This window comes from Oncorhynchus keta, unplaced genomic scaffold, assembly GCF_023373465.1.
Source record: "Oncorhynchus keta strain PuntledgeMale-10-30-2019 unplaced genomic scaffold, Oket_V2 Un_contig_12530_pilon_pilon, whole genome shotgun sequence".
Taxonomy (NCBI): Eukaryota; Metazoa; Chordata; class Actinopteri; order Salmoniformes; family Salmonidae; genus Oncorhynchus; species Oncorhynchus keta.
Window position 1 is genome coordinate 15,477 of NW_026277902.1, and position 26,540 is coordinate 42,016.

General features: G+C 48.1%; 1 protein-coding gene and 2 non-coding genes across 3 annotated transcripts in view; 1 reads left to right on the plus strand and 2 right to left on the minus strand.

Moving 5' to 3' along the window:
- Positions 1 to 290: 290 nt before the first annotated feature.
- trnat-agu (transfer RNA threonine (anticodon AGU)) lies at positions 291 to 364 on the minus strand. The gene has a single exon. It is a non-coding gene; the product is annotated as a tRNA-Thr (tRNA).
- Positions 365 to 457: 93 nt separating this feature from the next.
- trnat-agu (transfer RNA threonine (anticodon AGU)) lies at positions 458 to 531 on the minus strand. The gene has a single exon. It is a non-coding gene; the product is annotated as a tRNA-Thr (tRNA).
- A 382-nt stretch (positions 532 to 913) lies between these two features.
- Positions 914 to 26,540, plus strand: part of LOC127917951 (F-BAR and double SH3 domains protein 2-like) — a gene marked incomplete at its 5' end in the record, with an annotated part of 77,304 nt that continues 51,677 nt past the window's right edge. Inside the window, 2 exon segments of the mRNA XM_052501117.1 lie at positions 914 to 1,984; positions 6,841 to 6,891. Of these exon segments, the coding sequence (XP_052357077.1) occupies positions 914 to 1,984; positions 6,841 to 6,891 (1,122 nt within the window).

Genomic DNA, 26,540 nt, shown 5'->3' on the forward strand with positions numbered 1-26,540 from the left:
TACTAGACCAACTAAGTGGTGGTTACTTAAGGAACTGCAGATACGTTTTTTCATGGTTCATAATGTGCCATGGATGAGAGTCTTGCTCTTTGCTAAAAACACTCCCTGCCATTATTAGGTGTTTTATTTATAAATTGAAGGCTGTTTCCAGTCCAGACTCAATGGGCACGTCATTAACTGAGATGACCACTGAACAGCAGGACATAATCCAGTTTGTGTCTTTAAACTTTTGGTGGAACATGATCTGTTCTCAAGCCGCTGGTAGAACTACATGCTGCCGATGAGGAAAAAGGCACTGCTGAGATTCGAACTCAGGATCTCCTGTTTACTAGACAGGCGCTTTAACCAACTAAGCCACAGCACCTAATGGTGCCTCTGGGCTTTTGGGAGTGTTTTATTCATGGTGCATGGGTGCGTGCCTTGCTGGGTAATAAAAACACTCCCTGCCGTTGTAAAAAGGCACTGCTGAGATTCGAACTCAGGATCTCCTGTTTACTAGACAGGCGCTTTAACCAACTAAGCCACAGCACCAGGTGTCTGCTCATGCTGCTCGGTAGTCTTTTGTTAATGGTTCAGAGGTCCCATTGACGAGTGACTCCGTTGTTTGTAAAGCTTAAGTTTAGCACACTCCTCCTGAACAGGGTGTTCAACCTGGAGACGTGGGGATTAGTGTGAGCACTTAGAAACTCAAACAAGCCTAAAAACTAGTTTATATTGTTGTTGTTAACGTTTCATTTAATTTGTATCGTTTTTTTAAATAATGTTTTTGTAAAGTTTATTTTTGGTGCTTTAAGATTAAAGTATTGAGCTTTGTCTTTTTTGGTCGGTTTGAATGTTCCTTTTAAATATGTAGAGGCTTTGAGTTTGTTGTTGTGACAGCCTTCCCTCTGTGAACTCACAACCTTCAGATTAGAAGGCTGACGCTCTGCCTACTGCACGGAAGAGGCCTGGCTGCCTACTGCACGGAAGAGGCCTGGCTGCCTACTGCACGGAAGAGGCCTGGCTGCCTACTGCACGGAAGAGGCCTGGCTGCCTACTGCACGGAAGAGGCCTGGCTGCCTACTGCACGGAAGAGGCCTGGCTGCCTACTGCACGGAAGAGGCCTGGCTGCCTACTGCACGGAAGAGGCCTGGCCGCCTACTGCACGGAAGAGGCCTGGCCGCCTACTGCACGGAAGAGGCCTGGCCGCCTACTGCACGGAAGAGGCCTGGCCGCCTACTGCACGGAAGAGGCCTGGCCGCCTACTGCACGGAAGAGGCCTGGCCGCCTACTGCACGGAAGAGGCCTGGCCGCCTACTGCACGGAAGAGGCCTGGCCGCCTACTGCACGGAAGAGGCCAGGCCGCCTACTGCACGGAAGAGGCCAGGCCGCCTACTGCACGGAAGAGGCCAGGCCGCCTACTGCACGGAAGAGGCCTGGCCGCCTACTGCACGGAAGAGGCCTGGCCGCCTACTGCACCGAAGAGGCCTGGCCGCCTACTGCACCGAAGAGGCCTGGCCGCCTACTGCACCGAAGAGGCCTGGCCGCCTACTGCACGGAAGAGGCCTGGCCGCCTACTGCACGGAAGAGGCCTGGCCGCCTACTGCACGGAAGAGGCCTGGCCGCCTACTGCACCGAAGAGGCCTGGCCGCCTACTGCACCGAAGAGGCCTGGCCGCCTACTGCACCGAAGAGGCCTGGCCGCCTACTGCACCGAAGAGGCCTGGCTTCAGATTAGAAGGCTGACGCGCTGCCTACTGCACCGAAGAGGCCTGGCTGCCTACTGCACCGAAGAGGCCTGGTTTCAGATTAGAAGGCTGACGCGCTGCCTACTGCACCGAAGAGGCCTGGCCGCCTACTGCACCGAAGAGGCCTGGCTTCAGATTAGAAGGCTGACGCGCTGCCTACTGCACCGAAGAGGCCTGGCCGCCTACTGCACCGAAGAGGCCTGGCTTCAGATTAGAAGGCTGACGCGCTGCTTACTGCACCGAAGAGGCCTGGAGGACGTTAAAAGCATGTGTCTGTTTCATGGTGTCTGGTTTTAGGGGTGGAGTTAAACGCTGATCACTGACTGGCTGATGGTATTAGTGGGGCATGCATATACTTCAACCAGAGGCGCTGGTTCAGAGATGTCTATCTATCACTTGTCTATCTATCTGTTGGTATGTCTGTCTGTCTTTGTCTGTAAAGAACGCACACTGGTGCAGTAAGGAGAGAGGAAAAAGTGTTTTGTGAAGCAGTCCTTTTCTGGACAGAGAAAGGAGAGTGTGTTTTATAGGGAATGTCTGGTACTGTCTGAACAGTGACAAGGAACCTGTTGCATTAATAGTATTTGATTGAGATAAAAACCCAGAATGTCTATGGCTCAGTTTCACACACACACACACACACACACACACACACACACACACACACACACACACACACACACACACACACACACACACACAGTGAAGAGCTTGATGAGGTCTCATCCTGTCTGGGCTGTATAATTTGTGTTAAAGGGGATTGTGGGTAATTATGCTCTTTAAGTATCACCTTCCTCTCCACTCGCCCCATCCATCTACCCTTCCCTCTGTCTGCAGACACCCTGAATCCAATCACTGTGTCTGTCTGTCTTTCCATCCCTCTGTTTGAGACCTGAAACAGGAATGTGTGTGTGTGTGTGTGTGTGTGTGTGTGTGTGTGTGTGTGTGTGTGTGTGTGTGTCTTCCAAAATTCCATGAGCTTCACAGCCCTTGTAGTGGTTCAAGTTTAGAGGGGAAGGGTGGGAGGTTCTGTTATGTCATATTGAGAGTTTGAGGTGGAAACTGAGCTTGCAGCATGACTGTGTTGGTGTAACCTATCCTGGGAAAGTGTGTGTGAGAGAAACTGAGCTTGCAGCATGACTGTGCTGGTTGAACCTATCCTGGGAGAGTGTGTGTGTGTGAGAGAGAGAGAGAGAGAGAGAGAGAGAGAGAGAGAGAGAGAGAGAGAGAGCCCAAGGGACCGGACTTGGCTTTCACTGCCCAGAGGAAGAACATCATGTATGGATGTTAGTACAAATGTACACACATAGATAATACACCAAACAGTGTGAAAAAATACATTATATACAGGGCCTTCGAAAAGTATTCAAACCCCATGACTTATTCCTCATTTTGTTAAGTTACAGCCTTATTCTAAAATTGACAGGTGTGGTATATCAAGATGCTGATTAAACAGCATGATCATTGTACAGGTGCACCTTGTGCTGGGGATAATAATTGGCCACTCTAAAATGTGCAGGTTTGTCACACAGCACAATGCCACTGTCTCAAGTTTTGAGGGAGCGTGTAATTGGCTTGCAGACTGCAGGAATGTACTCTAGTGCTGTTGCCAGATAATTTAATTTAAATTTCTCCACCATAAGCCGCCTCCAATGTCATTTTAAAGAATTTTGCAGTATGTCCAACCGGCCTCACAACAGCAGACCAGGTGTATGGCGTCGTGTGGTTTGCATTGTGAACAGAGTGGGGTTATGGTATGGGCAGGCATAAGCTATAGACAACGAACAGAATTGCATTTTATTGATGGCAATTTGAATGCACAGAGATACCGTGAAGAGATCCTGAGGTCCATTGTCATGCCTTTCATCCACCAACCATCACCCCATGTTTCATCATGATGATGCACAGCCCCGTGTCGCAAGGATCTGTACACAATTCCTGGAAGCTGAAAATGTCCCAGTTCTTTCATTGCCTACAAACTCAACAGACATGTCACCCATTGAGCAAGTTTGTGATGCTCTGGATCGACGTGTATGACAGCGTGTTCCAGTTCCCGCCGATATCCAGCAACTCCGCACAGCCATTGTAGAGGAGTGGGACAACATTCCCAGGCCACAATCAACAGCCTGATTTTCATTACAGTGAAAAAGATATGTACACTACCAGTCAAATCTGGATAACACCTCCTCATTCAAAGGTTTTCTTTATTTGAACTATTTTCTACATTGTAGAATAATAGTGAAGATATCAAAACTATGAAATAATACAAATGGAATCATGTAGTAACCAATAAAGTGTTAAACAAATCTAAATATATTTGAGATTCTTCAAAGTAGCCACCCTTTGCCTTGATGACAGCTTTGCAAACTCTTTGATAGAATGGGCTGAGGGAGGGAGGAAGGGGATGTGAGGGACGAGGGGGAGAGTGAGAGGGACAAACTCTTGGATAGAAAGGGGCTGAGGGAGGGAGGAAGGAGATGTGAGGGACGAGGGGGAGAGTGAGAGGGACAAACTCTTGGATAGAAAGGGGCTGAGGGAGGGAGGAAGGAGATGTGAGGGACGAGGGGAGAGCGAGAGGGACAAACTCTTTGATAGAATGGGCTGAGGGAGGGAGGAAGGGGATGTGAGGGACGAGGGGAGAGTGAGAGGGACAAACTCTTTGATAGAATGGGCTGAGGGAGGGAGGAAGGGGATGTGAGGGACGAGGGGAGAGTGAGAGGGACAAACTCTTGGATAGAAAGGGGCTGAGGAGGGAGGAAGGAGATGTGAGGGACGAGGGGAGAGCGAGAGGGACAAACTCTTGGATAGAAAGGGGCTGCGGGAAGGAGGTAGGGGACGAGGGGAGAGCGAGAGGGACAAACTCTTGGATAGAAAGGGGCTGAGGGAAGGAGGTAGGGGATGTGAGGGACGAGGGGGAGAGCGAGAGGGACAAACTCTTGGATAGAAAGGGGCTGAGGGAAGGAGGTAGGGGATGTGAGGACGAGGGGAGAGCGAGAGGGACAAACTCTTGGATAGAAAGGGGCTGAGGGAAGGAGGTAGGGGACAAGGGGGAGAGCGAGAGGGACAGAAATTCCTGCCTTGCATAACCATGTGGTTGCCGAGTCCACTCTCTTTCACTCTGCTCTCCTTCCTCCCTCTTTATCTCGCTTTCTCCCCTCTTCCTTGCTTCCTTGCTTCCTTCCTTGATTCCTTCCCTTTCTTCTTTCCTTTTCTTCCTTCCTTCCTTCCTTCCTTCCTTCCTTCCTTCCTTCCTTCCTTCCTTCCTTCCTTCCTTCCTTCCTTGCTCCCCCTCTTCCTTCCTTCCTTCCCTTGGCAATGGACCAAACAAACAGAAATCCCCTCCAAAACATTAAATGATAGTAGAATGTACTTCTTCCTGCTTCGCCAGGAACACAACAGCATTGATGTCCACATGGCTTAAAAGAGAACACACACTGCACGCACACATAAAGGATGTTGAGCTGAAAACATTGCTTTCTTGTCCTTTTTAAAGATTTTCATTGCGTGTTTTGAAACTTTGATTTAAATAGTTCAGAAGTCAGTGTTCTAGTCTGGTGGTGTCTCACTAGGAGGTACTAGGTGTGTTCTAGTCTGGTGGTGTCTCACTAGGAGGTACTAGGAGGTGTGTTCTAGTCTGGTGTCTCACTAGGAGGTACTAGGAGGTGTGTTCTAGTCTGGTGGTGTCTCACTAGGAGATGTGTTCTAGTCTAGGTGACTCACTAGGAGGTACTAGGAGGTGTGTTCTAGTCTGGTGTCTCACTAGGAGGTACTAGGAGGTGTGTTCTAGTCTGGTGGTGTCTCACTAGGAGGTACTAGGAGGTGTGTTCTAGTCTGGTGGTGTCTCACTAGGAGGTGTGTTCTAGTCTAGGTGGTGTCTCACTAGGAGATGTGTTCTAGTCTGGTGGTGTCTCACTAGGAGATGTGTTCTAGTCTAGGTGACTCACTAGGAGGTACTAGGAGGTGTGTTCTAGTCTGGTGGTGTCTCACTAGGAGGTACTAGGAGGTGTGTTCTAGTCTGGTGGTGTCTCACTAGGAGATGTGTTCTAGTCTAGGTGGTGTCTCACTAGGAGATGTGTTCTAGTCTAGGTGGTGTCTCACTAGGAGATGTGTTCTAGTCTGGTGGTGTCTCACTAGGAGATGTGTTCTAGTCTAGGTGGTGTCTCACTAGGAGATGTGTTCTAGTCTGGTGGTGTCTCACTAGGAGATGTGTTCTAGTCTAGGTGGTGTCTCACTAGGAGATGTGTTCTAGTCTGGTGGTGTCTCACTAGGAGATGTGTTCTAGTCTAGGTGGTGTCTCACTAGGCGGTACTAGGAGGTGTGTTCTAGTCTGGTGTCTCACTAGGAGATGTGTTCTAGTCTAGGTGGTGTCTCACTAGGAGGTGTGTTCTAGTCTGGTGGTGTCTCACTAGGAGGTACTAGGAGGTGTGTTCTAGTCTGGTGGTGTCTCACTAGGAGGTGTGTTCTAGTCTAGGTGGTGTCTCACTAGGAGATGTGTTCTAGTCTGGTGGTGTCTCACTAGGAGATGTGTTCTAGTCTAGGTGGTGTCTCACTAGGAGGTACTAGGAGGTGTGTTCTAGTCTGGTGTCTCACTAGGAGATGTGTTCTAGTCTAGGTGACTACTGTCTCACTAGGAGGTGTGTTCTAGTCTGGTGGTGTCTCACTAGGAGATGTGTTCTAGTCTAGGTGACTACTGTCACACTACTTCATCTGCAGCACAATGATTGATCTCTTTTTGTCGATCAACTGTAATCTCTCTCCCTCCTCTTCTCTTCTCCTCTTTTCTTCTCTTCTCTCTTTCTCCTCTCTTTATATATTCTGTTCCTCGCTCTATTCTCTCTCTCCCCCTCTATTCAATTTAATGTCTTTATTGTCATGGGAAACATATGTTAACATTGACAAAGCAAGTGAAGTAGATAATAAACAAAAGTGAAATACAATAAAAATGAACAGTAAACATAACAATCACAGATGTTCCAAAATAATAAAGACATAGCAAATGTCGTAGGTCTATATACATTTGTAACAATGTGCAAATAGTTAAAGTACTATTCTCTCTCTCTCCTCTCTATCTTCTCGTCTCTCTCTATTCTGTTTCTCCTATCTTTGTCTCTCTCTCTAGGGCATACAGTCTGAAGAAGGGCCAGTTGGAGAGGGACTATGTCCAGGTAAGAGCCTGTGTAGTACAACCTGAGGATCTTTCTCCTCTGCCAGGAGCCAGAGAACCATGTCCTTGGAGCAGGGGCTTCTAGCCAGGCTGGCCCTAAACTCTCTGTCTGTCCCTGGAGCAGGGGCTTCTAGCCAGGCTGACCCTAAACTCTCTGTCTGTCCCTGGAGTAGAGGCTTCTAGCCAGGCTGGCCCTAAACTCTCTGTCTGTCCCTGGAGCAGAGGCTTCTAGCCAGGCTGGCCCTAAACTCTCTGTCTGTCCCTGGAGCAGAGGCTTCTAGCCAGGCTGGCCCTAAACTCTCTGTCTGTTCCTGGAGCAGGGGCTTCTAGCCAGGCTGGTCCTTAACTCTCTGTCTGTCCCTGGAGCAGGGGCTTCTAGCCAGGCTGGCCCTAAACTCTCTGTCTGTCCCTGGAGCAGGGGCTTCTAGCCAGGCTGGCCCTAAACTCTCTGTCTGTCCCTGGAGCAGGGGCTTCTAGCCAGGCTGGCCCTAAACTCTCTGTCTGTCTCTGGAGCAGGGGCTTCTAGCCAGGCTGACCCTAAACTCTCTGTCTGTCCCTGGAGTAGAGGCTTCTAGCCAGGCTGGCCCTAAACTCTCTGTCTGTCCCTGGAGCAGAGGCTTCTAGCCAGGCTGGCCCTAAACTCTCTGTCTGTCCCTGGAGCAGAGGCTTCTAGCCAGGCTGGCCCTAAACTCTCTGTCTGTCCCTGGAGCAGGGGCTTTTAGCCAGGCTGGCCCTAAACTCTCTGTCTGTCCCTGGAGCAGAGGCTTCTAGCCAGGCTGGCCCTAAACTATGTCTGTCCCTGGAGCAGGGGCTTCTAGCCAGGCTGGCCCTAAACTCTCTGTCTGTTCCTGGAGCAGGGGCTTCTAGCCAGGCTGGTCCTTAACTCTCTGTCTGTCCCTGGAGCAGGGGCTTCTAGCCAGGCTGGCCCTAAACTCTCTGTCTGTCCCTGGAGCAGGGGCTTCTAGCCAGGCTGGCCCTAAACTCTCTGTCTGTCCCTGGAGCAGGGGCTTCTAGCCAGGCTGGCCCTAAACTCTCTGTCTGTCTCTGGAGCAGGGGCTTCTAGCCAGGCTGGTCCTTAACTCTCTGTCTGTCTCTGGAGCAGGGGCTTCTAGCCAGGCTGGTCCTTAACTCTCTGTCTGTCCCTGGAGCAGGGGCTTCTAGCCAGGCTGGCCCTAAACTCTCTGTCTGTCCCTGGAGCAGGGGCTTCTAGCCAGGCTGGCCCTAAACTCTCTGTCTGTCCCTGGAGCAGGGGCTTCTAGCCTGGCTGGCCCTAAACTATCAATATCTGTCCCTAGGAGTAGTGGAGGGGCTTCTAGCCTGGCTGGCCCTTAACTATCAATATCTGTCCCTAGGAGTAGTGGAGGGGCTTCTAGCCTGGCTGGCCCTAAACTATCAATATCTGTCCCTAGGAGTAGTGGAGGCGCTTCTAGCCTGGCTGGCCCTAAACTATCAATATCTGTCCCTAGGAGTAGTGGAGGGGCTTCTAGCCTGGCTGGCCCTTAACTATCAATATCTGTCCCTAGGAGTAGTGGAGGGGCTTCTAGCCTGGCTGGCCCTAAACTATCAATATCTGTCCCTAGGAGTAGTGGAGGCGCTTCTAGCCTGGCTGGCCCTTAACTATCAATATCTGTCCCTAGGAGTAGTGGAGGGGCTTCTAGCCTGGCTGGCCCTTAACTATCAATATCTGTCCCTCGGAGTAGTGGAGGGGCTTCTAGCCTGGCTGGCCCTTAACTATCAATATCTGTCCCTCGGAGTAGTGGAGGGGCTTCTAGCCTGGCTGGCCCTTAACTATCAATATCTGTCCCTAGGAGTAGTGGAGGGGCTTCTAGCCTGGCTGGCCCTTAACTATCAATATCTGTCCCTCGGAGTAGTGGAGGGGCTTCTAGCCTGGCTGGTCCTCAGTATCTTCTATCAGACTTGGCATGATGCTGAGCATAAGCTCATTACACACACATACTTGAGCAACTGCAGCACACGTGTGTACATATTGGGCTAGCCTTCACACACTTGAGGACACTACTACACATGCACTCTCTCTCCTCTCTCTGAGCAGCTGTCCACACAAATAAACATTTGTTTTCTGGTCTCATCAGCTTCAGCCCGCTGAACACAGAAGAGAGACTGGGAGGGAGAGCGAGTCAGATACATACATACAATACCGGCTTGTTTGTATGTATGAGAGAGAGAGAAAGAGACCCTTTGAATTGAAAGAGAGAGAGAGTGTGTGTAGAATCGGTCTTCTTGTGACTTCTGGCTGCACTCTTTTATTCAGTCACATTATCAACAGTCTTTTCTCTCTTTCTCTCCCTCACTCCTGCAAGCTGGGTTGCCTAGCAACAATCCCCCCTGGAACAATCCCCCCTAGGTTAATGGATTTTCTCTTGATTGTAAAAGTCTTGGTGTGTGTGTGTGTGTGTGTGTGTCAGACTACTGGCTAGTGGCTTTCCTCTCTGTTTGGTCATTACATTAAAGGTATACTTGGGGATTTTTATGTCTCTACATGCAGGTTGAAGGATGTTGCTAGCTAGCTCTAGCACAATTGCTAAGATACCCATAGACTTCCAGTCATTGTGCTAACAATAGTTAGCATTTGCTCATGAAACTACCTCTAACGTCCTTCTTACTGGACACAGATACATAACAATGATGTCCACAAGTTCATCTGACTCTGGGGAAGTATATGAAGGGCTTCATTGCCAAAATCCCAAACTATCCCTTTTAAAGACCATAAATGAATATCCCTTTTAACCTTTAGCGTGTAGGGGGCAGTATTTTAGTTTTTGGCTATAAAAAAACGTACCCATGTGAAACTGCCTGTTTCTCACTCAAAGAAACTAGAATATGCATATAATTGTCAGATTAGGATAGAAAACACTCTAAAGTTTCCAAAACTGTAAAAATATTGTCTGTGAGTATAACAGAACTGATATTGCATGCGAAAGCCCTGAGGAAAATCCAATCAGGAAGTGCCTCTTGTTTTGAATCCTCTCTGTTCCTATGCATGCCTATCCTCCATTTAAAGGGATATCAACCAGATTCCTTTTTCTATGGCTTCCCCAAGGTGTCAACAGTCTTTGGACATAGTTTCAGGCTTTTTTTTTTTTAAATGAGCGTGAAAGATCCCATTGCGTAAGTGGATAGGTGGGGGCTCTCAGAGTGAGTTTTGCGCTACAGAGTAAAGCGGCCATTGTTCCTCCCGCTGTTATTGAAAAAGCTACACACTCAGTTGATATATTATCGAATATATATTTTAAAAACAACATGAGGATTGATTATAAAAAACGTTTGACATGTTTCTGTGGACATTATGAAGACTATTTGGAATTTCCGTCTGCGTTGCCGTGACCGCTCTTTCCTGTGGATTTCTGAACATAACGCCACAAACAAACAGAGGTATTTTGGGTATAAAAATAATCTTTATGGAACAAAAGGAACATTTGTTGTGTAACTGGGAGTCTCGTGAGTGAAAACATCTGAAGATCATCAAAGGTAAACTATTTTTTTGATTGCTTTTCTGATTTTCGTGACCTAGTTACTTAATGCTAAGTGTACATAATGTTATTCTATGCTATCGATAAATTTACACAAACGCTTGGATTGCTTTCGCTGTAAAGCATAATTTCTAAATCTGAGACGACAGGTGGATTAACAAAAGGCTAAGCTGTTTTCCTATATTGCACTTGTGATTTCATGAATATGAATATTTTTAGTAATATTATTTGACTGTTGCGCTATGCTATTCAGTGGTTGCTGATAACAATTATCCTGCTACCGGGATGGGTAGCATCAACAAGTTAAAGACAACAAATGAATATCCCTTTTCAAGACAATAAATGAATATCCTAATGAATGGCTGGATGGAGCGATTGATATTTACTCCAAATGATTGTTGTGAGCCTGCAAGTCTCTTTCTCTCTTTCTCTCTCTATTCAATATATTGGCATGACGTAATAATGTAAATATTGTAAAAGCGTACTTTGGAGATTAAGTGATACATTTACAGTATTAAAATAATAATAATCAAAATTGTCAATGGGACAATCAGTAACAACATTTTTTTTAGCCGCGGTGTACTGTCGATTTAGGGCCAGATAGCACTGCATTTTACTTTGTGCTTGTGTTTCCCAATAGGTCATGTAATTTTGTTCTGACTGTGTTGTAAGTTGGTTTATGCTGATTGATTGGATGTTCTGGTCCTGAGGTTTTAGTATGTCAGTAGAACAGGTTTGTGAACTCAGCCCCAGGACCAACTGGAAGAGGGGTCTCTCTCTCTCTCTCTCTCTCTCTCTCTCTCTCTCTCTCTCTCTCTCTCTCTCTCTCTCTCTCTCTCTCTCTCTCTCTCTCTCTCTCTCTCTCTCTCTCTCTCTCTCTCTCTCTCTCTCTCTCTCTCTCTCTCTCTCTCTCTCTCTCTCTCTCTCTCTCTCTCTCTCTCTCTCTCTCTCTCTCTCTCTCTCTCTCTCTCTCTCTCTCTCTCTCTCTCTCTCTCTCTCTCTCTCTCTCTCTCTCTCTCTCTCTCTCTCTCTCTCTCTCATTCAAGGGGCTTTATTGGCATGGGAAACACATGTTGCCAAAGCAAATTAAATAGATAATAAACTCAAGTGAAATTATCAATAAAAAATGAACAGTGAAAATTACATTCGCAAGTTATAAAAGAATGAAGACATGTTATATGTCTATATACAGTGTTGTAACGATGTGCAAATAGTTAAAATACACAGGGAATATAAATCAACATAAATATGGGTTGGATTTACAATGGTGTTTGTTCTTCACTGGTTGACCTTTTCTTGTGGCAACAGGTCACAAATATTGCTGCTGTGATGGCACACTGTGGTATTTCACCCAGTAGATATGGGAGTTTATCAAAATTGGGTTTGTTTTTTAAAATTCTTTGTGGATCTGTGTAATCTGTGTAATCTGAGGGAAATATGTGTCTCTAACATGCTCCTACATTTGGTAGGAGGTTAGGAATTGCAGCTCAGATTCTACCTCATTTTGTGGGCAGTGTGCACCAAGCCTGCCTACGGCATACCTGGCTCTCAATAGCAAGGCCATACTCACTGAGTCTGTACATAGTAGAAGCTTTCCTTAAGTTTGGGTCAGTCACACTGGTCAGGTATTCTGCCACTGTCTGTCTGACAGACTGACTCTCGCTCTCCTGTCTGACTGACTGACTGCCTGCCTGCCTCTCTCGCTCTCCTGTCTGCCTGCCTGCCTGCCTCTCTTGCTCGTATTGGTATGGTGTGTGCTGCCAGAGTAACTAGATGAGCTCATGTTTGTGTGTGTGTGTTTGTCTGAGCTCATGTGTGTGTGTGTGTGTGTGTGTGTGTGTGTGTGTGTGTGTGTGTGTGTGTGTGTGTGTGTGTGTGTGTGTGTGTGTGTGTGTGTGTGTGTGTGTGTGTGTGTGTGTGTGTGTGTGTGTGTGTGTGTGTGTGTGTGTGTTTGTCTGAGCTCATGCAGTATTGTGATGTCATTCTCAGACAACCTTTTATCAAAATGCCTGATTGGCTCTGAGTCTTTGGTAAAGGGCCAGTGGGTAAGCAGAGTGGAGTTTCCCAGAGCAACTACTGCTGTGTGAGAGGGGAGGGAGGGAGTGTTTCCCTTTCTTTTGATTTATATCAGACATGCTCCTCCCCCTGTAGTGAAGGACCTCTAATTAGTAGCTGTCAATCAAAGCCTCCCCACACTGTGTGTGTGTCAATGGCTTGGTATACTGGGTGGGTGGAGATGACAGGCCTTCCGGTGTCATTTCTCCTGATTCCACTCCTCCAGCACACATACCTGGAATAGTTCTGTGGTAGGGTCAGACTGGACTGGCCTGGACTAGTTATGTGGTAGGGTCAGACTGGACTGGGCTGGAATAGTTCTGTGGTAGGGTCAGACTGGACTGGGCTGGAATAGTTCTGTGGTAGGGTCAGACTGGACTGGGCTGGAATAGTTCTGTGGTAGGGTCAGACTGGACTGGAATAGTTTTGTGGTAGGGTTAGACTGGACTGGGCTGGAATAGTTCCATGGTAGGGTTAGACTGGACTGGAATAGTTCTGTGGTAGGGTCAGACTGGACTAGAATAGTTCTGTGGTAGGGTCAGACTGGAATAGTTCTGTGGTAGGGTCAGACTGGACTGGAATAGTTTTGTGGTAGGGTCAGACTGGACTGGGCTGGAATAGTTCCGTTGGTAGGGTCAGACTGGACTGGGCTGGAATACTTCTGTGGTAGGGTCAGACTGGAATAGTTCTGTGGTAGGGTCAGACTGGACTGGAATAGTTTTGTGGTAGGGTCAGACTGGAATAGTTCTGTGGTAGGGTCAGACTGGACTGGCCTGGAATAGTTCTGTGGTAGGGTCAGACTGGACTGGAATAGTTCTGTGGTAGGGTCAGACTGGACTGGAATAGTTCTGTGGTAGGGTCAGACTGGACTGGGCTGGAATAGTTCTGTGGTAGGGTTAGACTGGACTGGAATAGTTCTGTGGTAGGGTCAGACTGGACTGGGCTGGAATAGTTCTGTGGTAGGGTTAGACTGGACTGGAATAGTTCTGTGGTAGGGTTAGACTGGACTGGAATAGTTCTGTGGTAGGGTTAGACTGGACTGGAATAGTTCTGTGGTAGGGTCAGACTGGACTGGCCTGGAATAGTTCTGTGGTAGGGTCAGACAGGACTGGCCTGGAATAGTTCTGTGGTAGGGTCAGACTGGACTGGCCTGGAATAGTTCTGTGGTAGGGTTAGACTGGACTGGAATAGTTCTGTGGTAGGGTCAGACTGGACTGGCCTGGAATAGTTCTGTGGTAGGGTCAGACTGGACTTCTTCTCACATTGTCTGCCACCTGTTAAACAATCTACAACAAGCCCAAGGTCTCTCCCCTCCCTGGGTGGGGGCAGAATGTCCTGGAAGGAACACAGTGTTCCAGCCGGTCTGACGATAGCTCCATTCGTTTCTAACAAGGAACAGAAAGTCCTTGTTCAAATTCTTGACTAAAACTACACACATCAGATTTAGTGTTACGATTCTAATAAGATTCATACATTCATACAGTGACAGGGTAGTATTCTGTTTAGTTATAATTCTTCTTTAAATGTATACATCATTTAGTAATTATTCATAAAAATCCCATAACAGTTAGACTGGACTGGAATAGTTCTGTGGTAGGGTCGGTCAGACTGGACTAGAATAGTTCTGTTGTAGGGTCAGACTGGACTGGAATAGTTCTGTGGTAGGGTCAGACTGGGCTGGAATAGTTCTGTGGTAGGGTCAGACTGGACTAGAATAGTTCTGTGGTAGGGTCAGACTGGACTGGAATAGTTCTGTGGTAGGGTCAGACTGGAATAGTTCTGTGGTAGGGTCAGACTGGACTAGAATAGTTCTGTGGTAGGGTCAGACTGGAATAGTTCTGTGGTAGGGTCAGACTGGAATAGTTCTGTGGTAGGGTCAGACTGGGAATAGTTCTGTGGTAGGGTTAGACTGGAATAGTTCTGTGGTAGGGTCAGACTGGATGGGCTGGAATAGTTCTGTGGTAGGGTCAGACTGGACTAGAATAGTTCTGTGGTAGGGTTAGACTGGACTGGAATATTTCTGTGGTAGGGGCAGACTGGAATGGAATAGTTCTGTGGTAGGGTCAGACTGGAATGGAATAGTTCTGTGGTAGGGTCAGACTGGACTAGAATAGTTATGTGGTAGGGTCAGACTGGACTAGAATAGTTCTGTGGTAGGGTCAGACTGGACTAGAATAGTTCTGTGGTAGGGTTAGACTGGACTGGAATAGTTCTGTGGTAGGGTCAGACTGGAATGGAATAGTTCTGTGGTAGGGTCAGACTGGAATGGAATAGTTCTGTGGTAGGGTCAGACTGGACTAGAATAGTTCTGTGGTAGGGTCAGACTGGACTGGAATAGTTCTGTGGTAGGGTCAGACTGGACTGGAATAGTTATGTGGTAGGGTCAGACTGGACTGGAATAGTTCTGTGGTAGGGTCAGACTGGACTGGAATAGTTCTGTGGTAGGGTCAGACTGGACTGGAATAGTTCTGTGGTAGGGTCAGACTGGAATAGTTATGTGGTAGGGTTAGACTGGACTGGAATAGTTCTGTGGTAGGGTCAGACTGGACTGGAATAGTTCTGTGGTAGGGTTAGACTGGACTGGAATAGTTCTGTGGTAGGGTCAGACTGGACTGGAATAGTTCTGTGGTAGGGTCAGACTGGAATAGTTCTGTGGTAGGTTCAGACTGGACTAGAATAGTTCTGTGGTAGGGTCAGACTGGAATAGTTCTGTGGTAGGGTTAGACTAGAATATTTCTTTGGTAGGGTCAGACTGGAATAATTCTGTGGTAGGGTCAGACTGGACTGGGCTGGAATAGTTCTGTGGTAGGGTCAGACTGGACTAGAATAGTTCTGTGGTAGGGTCAGACTGGAATAGTTCTGTGGTGGGGTCAGACTGGAATAGTTCTGTGGTAGGGTCAGACTGGACTAGAATAGTTCTGTGGTAGGGTTAGACTGGACTGGAATAGTTCTGTGGTAGGGTCAGACTGGACTAGAATAGTTCTGTGGTAGGGTTAGACTGGACTGGAATAGTTCTGTGGTAGGGTCAGACTGGAATAGTTCTGTGGTAGGGTTAGACTGGACTGGAATAGTTCTGTGGTAGGGTCAGACTGGAATAGTTCTGTGGTAGGGTCAGACTGGACTGGGCTGGAATAGTTCTGTGGTAGGGTCAGACTGGACTAGAATAGTTCTGTGGTAGGGTTAGACTGGACTGGAATATTTCTGTGGTAGGGGCAGACTGGAATGGAATAGTTCTGTGGTAGGGTCAGACTGGAATGGAATAGTTCTGTGGTAGGGTCAGACTGGACTAGAATAGTTCTGTGGTAGGGTCAGACTGGACTAGAATAGTTCTGTGGTAGGGTCAGACTGGACTAGAATAGTTCTGTGGTAGGGTTAGACTGGAATAGTTCTGTGGTAGGGTCAGACTGGAATGGAATAGTTCTGTGGTAGGGTCAGACTGGAATGGAATATAGGGTTCTGTGGTAGGGTCAGACTGGACTAGAATAGTTCTGTGGTAGGGGACTGGACTGGAATAGTTCTGTGGTAGGGTCAGACTGGACTGGAATAGTTCTGTGGTAGGGTCAGACTGGACTGGAATAGTTCTGTGGTAGGGTCAGACTGGACTGGAATAGTTCTGTGGTAGGGTCAGACTGGAGTTCTAGGGAACTGGAATAGTTCTGTGATTCTGGAATAGTTATGTGGTAGGGTTAGACTGGACTGGAATAGTTCTGTGGTAGGGTCAGACTGGACTGGAATAGTTCTGTGGTAGGGTCAGACTGGACTGGAATAGTTCTGTGGTAGGGTCAGACTGGACTGGAATAGTTCTGTGGTAGGGTCAGACTGGACTGGAATAGTTCTGTGGTAGGGTTAGACTGGACTGGAATAGTTCTGTGGTAGGGTCAGACTGGAATAGTTCTGTGGTAGGGTCAGACTGGAATAGTTCTCAGTGGAATAGTTCTGTGGTAGGGTCAGACTGGAATAGTTCTGTGGTAGGGTTAGATTTCTGCAGACTGGAATAGTTCTGTGGTAGGGTCAGACTGGACTGGAATAGTTCTGTGGTAGGGACTGGACTAGAATAGTTCTGTGGTGGACTGGAATAGTTCTGTGGTAGGTCAGACTGGACTAGAATAGTTCTAGGGGACTGGAATAGTTCTGTGGTAGGGTCAGACTGGAATGGAATAGTTCTGTGGTAGGGTCAGACTGGACTGGAATAGTTCTGTGGTAGGGTCAGACTGGAATAGTTCTGTGGTAGGGTCACTGGACTGGAATAGTTCTGTGGTAGGGTCAGACTGGAATAGTTCTGTGGTAGGGTCAGACTGGAATAGTCATGTGGTAGGGTTAGACTGGACTGGAATAGTTCTGTGGTAGGGTTCTGACTGGAATAGTTCTGTGGTAGGGTTAGACTGGACTGGAATAGTTCTAGGGTCAGACTGGAATAGGGTTCAGACTGGAGTTCTGGAATGGAATAGTTCTGTGGTAGGGTTAGACTGGACTGGAATAGTTCTGTGGTAGGGTCAGACTGGACTGGAATAGTTCTGTGGTAGTCAGACTGGACAGACTGGACTGGAATAGTTCTGACTGGAATAGTTCTGTGGTAGGGTCAGACTGGACTAGAATAGTTCTGTGGTAGGGTTAGACTGGACTGGAATAGTTCTGTGGTAGGGTCAGACTGGAATAGTTCTGTGGTAGGGTTAGACTGGACTGGAATAGTTCTGTGGTAGGGTCAGACTGGAATAGTTCTGTGGTAGGGTCAGACTGGACTGGGCTGGAATAGTTCTGTGGTAGGGTCAGACTGGACTAGAATAGTTCTGTGGTAGGGTTAGACTGGACTGGAATATTTCTGTGGTAGGGGCAGACTGGAATGGAATAGTTCTGTGGTAGGGTCAGACTGGAATGGAATAGTTCTGTGGTAGGGTCAGACTGGACTAGAATAGTTCTGTGGTAGGGTCAGACTGGACTAGAATAGTTCTGTGGTAGGGTTAGACTGGACTGGAATAGTTCTGTGGTAGGGTCAGACTGGAATGGAATAGTTCTGTGGTAGGGTCAGACTGGAATGGAATAGTTCTCAGACTGGACTAGAATAGTTATGTGGTAGGGTCAGACTGGACTAGAATAGTTCTGTGGTAGGGTCAGACTGGACTGGAATAGTTCTGTGGTAGGGTCAGACTGGACTGGAATAGTTCTGTGGTAGGGTCAGACTGGACTGGAATAGTTCTGTGGTAGGGTCAGACTGGACTGGAATAGTTCTGTGGTAGGGTCAGACTGGACTGGAATAGTTCTGTGGTAGGGTCAGTTCTGTGGTAGGGACTGGACTGGAATAGTTCTGTGGTAGGGTTCTGTGGTAGGGTCAGACTGGACTGGAATAGTTCTGTGGTAGGGTCAGACTGGACTGGAATAGTTCTGTGGTAGGGTTAGACTGGACTGGAATAGTTCTGTGGTAGGGTCAGACTGGAATAGTTCTGTGGTAGGGTCAGACTGGAATAGTTCTGTGGTAGGGTCAGATTGGAATAGTTCTGTGGTAGGGTCAGACTGGAATAGTTCTGTGGTAGGGTTAGACTGGACTGGAATATTTCTGTGGTAGGGCAGACTGGAATGGAATAGTTCTGTGGTAGGGTCAGACTGGACTGGAATAGTTCTGTGGTACTGGGGTTCAGACTGGACTGGAATAGTTCTGTGGTAGGGTCAGACTGGACTGGAATAGTTCTGTGGTAGGGTCAGACTGGACTGGAATAGTTCTGTGGTAGGGTCAGACTGGACTGGAATAGTTCTGACTGACTGGAATAGTTCTGTGGGGTCAGACTGGACTGGAATAGTTCTGTGGTAGGGTCAGACTGGACTGGAATAGTTCTGTGGTAGGGTCAGACTGGAATAGTTCTGGTTCAGACTGGACTAGAATAGTTCTGTGGTAGGGTCAGACTGGACTGGAATAGTTCTGTGGTAGGGTCAGACTGGAATAGTTAGGGTGACTGGTAGTTCTGTGGTAGGGTCAGACTGGACTGGAATAGTTCTGTGGTAGGGTCAGACTGGACTGGAATAGTTCTGTGGTAGGGTTAGACTGGACTGGAATAGTTCTGTGGTAGGGTTCTGTGGTAGGGTTAGACTGGACTGGAATAGTTCTGTGGTAGGGTCAGACTGGAATAGTTCTGTGGTAGGGTCAGACTGGACTGGGGAATAGTTCTGTGGTAGGGTCAGACTGGGAATAGTTCTGTGGTAGGGTAGACTGGACTGGAATAGTTCAGAGACTGGAATAGTTCTGTGGTAGGGTCAGACTGGAATAGTTCTGTGGTAGGGTCAGACTAGAATAGTTCTGTGGTAGGGTCAGACTGGAAATAGGGTTCTGACTGGAATAGTTCTGTGGTAGGGTTATGGAGTTCTGGACTGGAATGGAATAGTTCTGTGGTAGGGTCAGACTGGACTGGAATAGTTCTGTGGTAGGGTTAGACTGGACTGGAATAGTTCTGTGGTAGGGTCAGACTGGAGAGTTCTGGACTGGAATAGTTCTGAATAGTTCTGTGATAGGGTCAGACTGGAATAGTTCTGTGGTAGGGTTAGACTGGACTGGAATAGTTCTGTGGTAGGGTCAGACTGGACTGGAATAGTTCTGGGTAGGGGACTACTGGAATAGTTCTGTGGTAGGGTCAATGGACTGGAATAGTTCTGTGGTAGGGTCACTGGACTGGAATAGTTCTGAGGTAGGAATAGTTAGAATGGACTGGAATAGTTCTGTGGTAGGGTCAGACTGGAATAGGGTTAGAATGGACTGGAATAGTTCTGAGGTAGGGTTAGAATGGACTGGAATAGTTCTGTGGTAGGGTTAGACTGGACTGGAATAGTTCTGTGGTAGGGTCAGACTGGACTGGAATTCTTACCGAATTCTGATGAGCACTTTGAACATGTTAGAAATGCTGTCCACATTTCCTTTTCCTCAGCCAACAAGAGCACAAACCACAACATCACTAGCCTATGTCAATCTACTCTAGTAGAAAAGTTTAGGCTGCCTATTCTATTGGTCAGCTTGTCAAGAAAGAAATGGCCTATTCCAAACAAACTCTGGGACAGTTGTGGGGCGATAGATCCCAAATTCATACAACCAGTAGGCCTAGGCTACATAAAAGAAAAACATTCAAAAGCAATGAGTGATGCAACAGATCAGAACGTTTAGCTTAAAATGTTGATCAACTATTATTTATTCACATTATAAGCGCAGCGATGCGCACAAGGCAGTAGGCATTCAAAACAACTGGGAACTCGGGATTTTCACACTTCCGACTTCAGTATGTTCAAGACAACTGGGGATTCTTTTTTTTTGTTGAAAGATCATCGAACTTGGAATTACAACTCGGGAACTTGGGCTTCTTTCTAGAGCTCTGACTTCCTCCCTGACCAAGGCCCTTCTCCCCCAATTGCTCAGTTTGGGCGGGCGGCCAGCTCTAGGAGGAGTCTTGGTGGTTCTTGGTCACCTCCTGACCAAGGACCTTCTCCCCCAATTGCTCAGTTTGGCCGGGCGGCCAGCTCTAGGAGGAGTCTTGGTGGTTCTTGGTAACCAAACAAGTATTAAACAAATCATATATATATTGAGATTCTTCAAAGTAGACACCCTTTGCCTTGATGACAGCTTTGCACACTCTTGGCATCATCAATTCTAAATAATTTATCATTACAAGTAGTAGTAGTAGTAGTAGTAGTAGTTGTGTGTGTGTGTGTGTGTCGTGTAGGGTGTTTGTGTGTGTGTGTGTGTGTGTGTAGTGTAGGGTGTTTGTGTGTGTCTGTATTAGTGTGTGTAGTGTAGGGTGTGTGTGTGTATTAGTGTGTGTAGTGTAGGGTGTGTGTGTGTGTATTAGTGTGTGTAGTGTAGGGTGTTTGTGTGTGTGTCTGTATTAGTGTGTGTAGGGTGTGTGTGTGTGTGTCTGTTAGTGTGTGTAGTGTAGGGTGTTTGTGTGTGTCTGTTAGTGTGTGTAGTGTAGGGTGTTTGTGTGTGTGTGTGTGTGTGTGTGTGTGTGTGTGTGTAGGTAGGGTGTTTGTGTGTGTGTGTGTGTGTGTGTGTGTGTGTGTGTGTGTGTGTGTGTGTGTGTGTGTCTGTATTAGTGTGTGTAGTGTAGGGTGTTTGTGTTGCAGCATCTCTCTTGCTTGTCTAGAGAACAAATGTCAGTCTGGAGTCTGCACTGCAGCTCCTCTGTCCGCCCCCCCTCTCTCATTCTCTCATCTCTCCCTCCTCCACTGTCCGGCTCATTTGCATAATTGCTGTGTGTGTCTTTGAGCAGATGACGCAAGTGACACCTCACTCACACACACGAATACCATACATACTTTTCACATTCACGTGTCACCCTCTCCCCTGGCCAATTCAGTGTTCCTGATGTGGTTCAGCAACTCAACTCTCTCTGGTCGCTTCTAGAAGCACAGCTATGGTGCAACTCAAAGGTGTGTGTGCAGAGAGAATGTGCTCTTCGTCTTTTTCTCTCCTCCTTTGGCTGACTGCATATTGCAGAGGTCCAGACAATATGCAGACTAACACCACACACTCTACTTTATTTTTTTTTTTAAAGTTTTAATTGTAAAAAAAAAAAAGTTGCATTTTACCCCTTTTCCCCTTTTTTCGTGGTATCCAATTGTTGTAGTAGCTACTATCTTGTCTCATCACTACAACTCCCGTACGGGCTCGGGAGAGACGAAGGTTGAAAGTCATGCGTCCTCCGATACAAAACCCAACCAAGCCGCACTGCTTCTTAACACAGCGCATCCAACCCGGAAGCCAGCCGCACCAATGTGTCGGAGGAAACACCGTGTACCTGGCCACCTTGGTTAGCGCGCACTGAGCCCGGCCCGCCACAGGAGTCGATGGTGCGCGATGAGACAAGGACCGACAAGACACGGTCCTGGTCTGGTACTATACTGACAAGACACGGTCCTGATACTATACTGACAAGACACGGTCCTGATACTATACTGACAAGACACGGTCCTGATACTATACTGACAAGACACGGTCCTGATACTATACTGACAAGACACGGTCCTGATACTATACTGACAAGACACGGTCCTGGTCTGGTCCTGACAAGACACGGTCCTGATACTATACTGACAAGACACGGTCCTGGTACTGTACTGACAAGACACGGTCCTGGTACTGTACTGACAAGACACGGTCCTGATACTATACTGACAAGACACGGTCCTGATACTATACTGACAAGACACGGTCCTGGTACTATACTGACAAGACACGGTCCTGATACTATACTGACAAGACACGGTCCTGGTCTGGTCCTGACAAGACACGGTCCTGATACTATACTGACAAGACACGGTCCTGGTACTGTACTGACAAGACACGGTCCTGGTACTGTACTGACAAGACACGGTCCTGATACTATACTGACAAGACACGGTCCTGATACTATACTGACAAGACACGGTCCTGGTCTGGTCCTGACAAGACACGGTCCTGGTCTGGTACTGACAAGACACGGTCCTGGTCTGGTACTATACTGACAAGACACGGTCCTGATACTATACTGACAAGACACGGTCCTGGTCTGGTCCTGACAAGACACGGTCCTGGTCTGGTACTGTACTGACAAGACACGGTCCTGGTCTGGTCCTGACAAGACACGGTCCTGGTCTGGTACTGTACTGACAAGACACGGTCCTGGTCTGGTACTGACAAGACACGGTCCTGGTCTGGTACTGACAAGACACGGTCCTGGTCTGGTACTGTACTGACAAGACACGGTCCTGGTACTGTACTGACAAGACACGGTCCTGGTCTGGTACTGTACTGACAAGACACGGTCCTGGTCTGGTACTATACTGACAAGACACGGTCCTGATACTATACTGACAAGACACGGTCCTGGTCTGGTCCTGACAAGACACGGTCCTGGTCTGGTACTGTACTGACAAGACACGGTCCTGGTCTGGTACTGTACTGACAAGACACGGTCCTGGTACTACTGTACTGACAAGACACGGTCCTGGTCTGGTCCTGACAAGACACGGTCCTGGTCTGGTACTGTACTGACAAGACACGGTCCTGGTCTGGTACTGACAAGACACGGTCCTGGTCTGGTACTGACAAGACACGGTCCTGGTACTGTACTGACAAGACACGGTCCTGGTCTGGTACCGTACTGACAAGACACGCTCCTGGGCTGGTACAGACAAGACACGGTCCTGGTACTGTACTGACAAGACACGGTCCTGGTCTGGTCCTGACAAGACACGGTCCTGGTCTGGTACTGTACTGACAAGACACGGTCCTGGTCTGGTACTGACAAGACACGGTCCTGGTCTGGTACTGACTAGACACGGTCCTGGTCTGGTACTGACAAGACACGGTCCTGGTACTGTACTGACAAGACACGGTCCTGGTACTGTACTGACAAGACACGGTCCTGGTACTGTACTGACAAGACACGGTCCTGGTCTGGTACTGACAAGACACGGTCCTGGTCTGGTACTGACAAGACACGGTCCTGGTACTGTACTGACAAGACAAGACACGGTCCTGGTACTGTACTGACAAGACACGGTCCTGGTCTGGTATTGTACTGACAAGACACGGTCCTGGTACTGTACTGACAAGACACGGTCCTGGTCTGGTCCTGACAAAACACAGTCCTGGTCTGGTACTGACTAGACACGGTCCTGGTCTGGTCCTGATAAAACGCGGCCGTCCTGGTCTGGTACGGAGAAGATCGAACCAAAGAGAAGTATGACATGACCACATTTGTTGTTTAGTCAACCAATCAGCAGGAGAGGGCAGACTAGACCCGCATCTGCCTGTGGGACGGCCTGTCACCACCTTCCATCACTTAGTAACCTCTCCATTGGTTAAGGTCAAATTTCACAGGTTAGGCCTATAGCATTGCATTAAATGGCCCTTGAGGGAGGGATGGTGAGAAGGATGGGGAGATGAAGAGAAGGTGTTTCATTTTGGGAGCAGGGTCATGCCACCAGACGCTAGTAATCTGACCTGTCAGCACTCCCTCTCACTCCTCTTCTCTCTCTCTCTCCTCTTCTCTCTCTCTCTCCCTCTCACTCCTCTTCTCTCTCTCTCTCTCTCTCCTCTTCTCTCTCTCCCCTCCCTCTCACTCCTCTTCTCTCTCTCTCCTCCTCTCTCTCTCTCCCCTCCCTCTCACTCCTCTCTCTCTCTCTCTCTTTCTCTCTCTCTCCCCTCCCTCTCTCTCTCTCTCTCTCTCTCTCCCTCTCTCTCCTCTTCTCTCTCTCTCCTCTCTTCCTCTCTCTCTCCTCTCCTCTCTCTCTCCTCTTCTCTCTCTCCCTCTCTCTCCTCTTCTCTCTCTCTCCTCTCTTCCTCTCTCCTCTCTCTCTCCTCTCTCTCTCTCTCTCTCTCTCCTCTCTCTCTCTCTCCCCTCCCTCTCTCTCCCTCTCTCTCTCTCTCTCTCTCTCTCTCTCTCTCTCTCCCTCTCTCTCCTCTTCTCTCTCTCTCTCTCCCTCTCACTCCTCTTCTCTCTCTCTCCTCTCTTCCTCTCTCTCTCCACTCCCTCTCACTCCTCTTCTCTCTCTCCCTCTCTCTCCTCTTCTCTCTCTCTCCTCTCTTCCTCTCTCCCTCTCCTCCTCTTCTCTCTCTCTCCTCTCTTCCTCTCTCTCTCCACTCCCTCTCACTCCTCTTCTCTCTCTCTCCCTCTCTCTCCTCTTCTCTCTCTCTCCTCTCTTCCTCTCTCCCTCTCACTCCTCTTCTCTCTCTCTCCTCTCTTCCTCTCTCTCTCCCTCCCTCTCACTCCTCTTCTCTCTCTCTCTCCTCTCTTCCTCTCTCCCTCTCACTACTCTTCTCTCTCTCCTCTCTTCCTCTCTCTCCTCCTCTTCCTCTCTCTCCTCTTCTCTCCTCTCACTCCTCTTCTCTCTCTCTCCTCTTCTCTCTCTCCTCTCTTCCTCTCTCTCTCCCCTCCCTCTCACTCCTCTTCTCTCTCTCTCCTTGCTTCCTCTCTCCTCTTCTCTCTCTCCTCTCTTCCTCTCTCCCCTCCCTCTCACTCCTCTTCTCTCTCCTCTCTTCCTCTCTCTCCTCTTCTCTCCTCTCTTCCTCTCTCTCCTCTTCTCTCCTCTCTTCCTCTCTCTCCTCTTCTCTCCTCTCTCACTCCTCTTCTCTCCTCTCTCCCTCCTCTTCTCTCTCTCCTCTCTTCCTCTCTCTCCTCTCTTCTCTCTTCCTCTCTCTCTTCCTCTCTCTCCTCTCCTCCTCTCTCTTCCTCTCTCTCCTCTCTCTCTTCCTCTCTCTCTCTCCTTGCTTCCTCTCTCTCTCTCTCTCTCTCTCTCTCTCTCTCTCTCTCTCTCTCTCTGAGCAGAGAAAGATTAGATGAGAGGCTGCATGCCTGTGGGATATGGGCGTCTCTCTTCCCCTGCTCTTTTCTCTCTCTTTCTGTGCGTGTGCATGTTTGTGTGCAGGCCGGAGGTGACAGGGTGCGTAGTCTGAGTTATTTTGAGCCCCTACTTTGAGGTGGAAGAAGAGGGGGAGTTGGAAGAACAGAAAGAGGAGGCGGAGCGGGAGGAAGAGGAGGCGGACGGGGAGGAAAAGGCGGTGGAGGGGATTTAGAGGGGGTGGAGGAAGGTAAATAGAAGATCACTGCACCATTAAGAGCTGTTGAATGCCTCTCTCTCTCTCTCTCTCTCTCTCCGTTGCAGCCCCCCTTTAATGATGTCAGAGGCAGAGAGAGGAGAGGCCACTTTACTGTGTCAGTTTAACCTCTCAGCCCTTTCCTTCAGCACCACCCACTCTGCTCTGACTGTTTTGGTTAGGTGGTGGTGGTGGTGGTGGTGTGTGTGTGTTGTTTTTCTATTACAGCTGTGATGCTGTCATTGGTCATATCTGTGCCATGTGTGTCCCATGATGGGGAGTTAGAGGGGTCAGTGGTCCCCCAGGATGGAGCTTTCTCCCCAGGCCAGCACTCCCCCAAAACCACGGGCAGTGCTGGAGGTTTGAAGCAATCACATGAGGATAGTGGATATATGTTTGTGGCCTCATTTGCCATCTGTGCGATAGAGAAGAGAGAAATTGAGAAAGGGGAGAGGAGGAGAGAGGGGCTTGAGGGAGAGAGGGGCTTGAGGGAGAGAGGGGCTTGAGGGGAGAGAGGGGCTTGAGGGAGAGAGGAGAGAGGGGCTTGAGGGAGAGAGGAGAGAGGGGCTTGAGGGAGAGAGGGGCTTGAGGGAGAGAGGGGCTTGAGGGAGAGAGGGGCTTGAGGGAGAGAGGAGAGAGGGAGCTTGAGGGAGAGAGGGGCTTGAGGGAGAGAGGGGCTTGAGGGAGAGAGGAGAGAGGAGCTTGAGGGAGAGAGGAGAGAGGAGCTTGAGGAGAGGACAACAGCACAATTAGACCCAACCAAATCATGAGAAAACAAAAAGATAATTACTTAACACATTGGAAAGAATTAACAAAAAAACAGAGCAAACTAGAATGCTATTTGGCCCTACACAGAGTACACAGCGGCAGAATACCTGACCACTGTGACTGACCCAAAATTAAGGAAAGCTATGTACAGACTCAGTGAGCATAGCCTTGCTATTGAGAAAGGCCGCCGTAGGCAGACATGGCTCTCAAGAGAAGACAGGCTATGTGCTCACTGCCCACAAAATGAGGTGGAAACTGAGCTGCACTTCCTAACCTCCTGCCCAATGTATGACCATATTAGAGAGACATATTTCCCCAGATCACACAGATCCACAAAGAATTCGAAAACATATCCAATTTTGAAAAACTCCCATACCTACTGGGTGAAATTCCACAGTGTGCCATCACAGCAGCAAGATTTGTGACCTGTTGCCACGAGAAAAGGGCAACCAGTGAAGAACAAACACCATTGTAAATACAACCCATATTTATGCTTATTTATTTTATCTTGTGTCCTTTAATTATTTGTACATTGTGTATATATATGTGTGTATATATATATATATATATATATATATATATAATATGACATTTGTAATGTCTTTACTGTTTTGAAACTGTTGTATGTGTAATGTTTACTGTTAATTTTGGTTGTTTTTCACTTTATATATTCACTTTGTATGTTGTCTACCTCACTTGCTTTGGCAATGTTAACACATGTTTCCCATGCCAATAAAGCCCTTGAATTGAATTGAATTGAATTGAGAGGAGAGAGGGGCTTGAGGG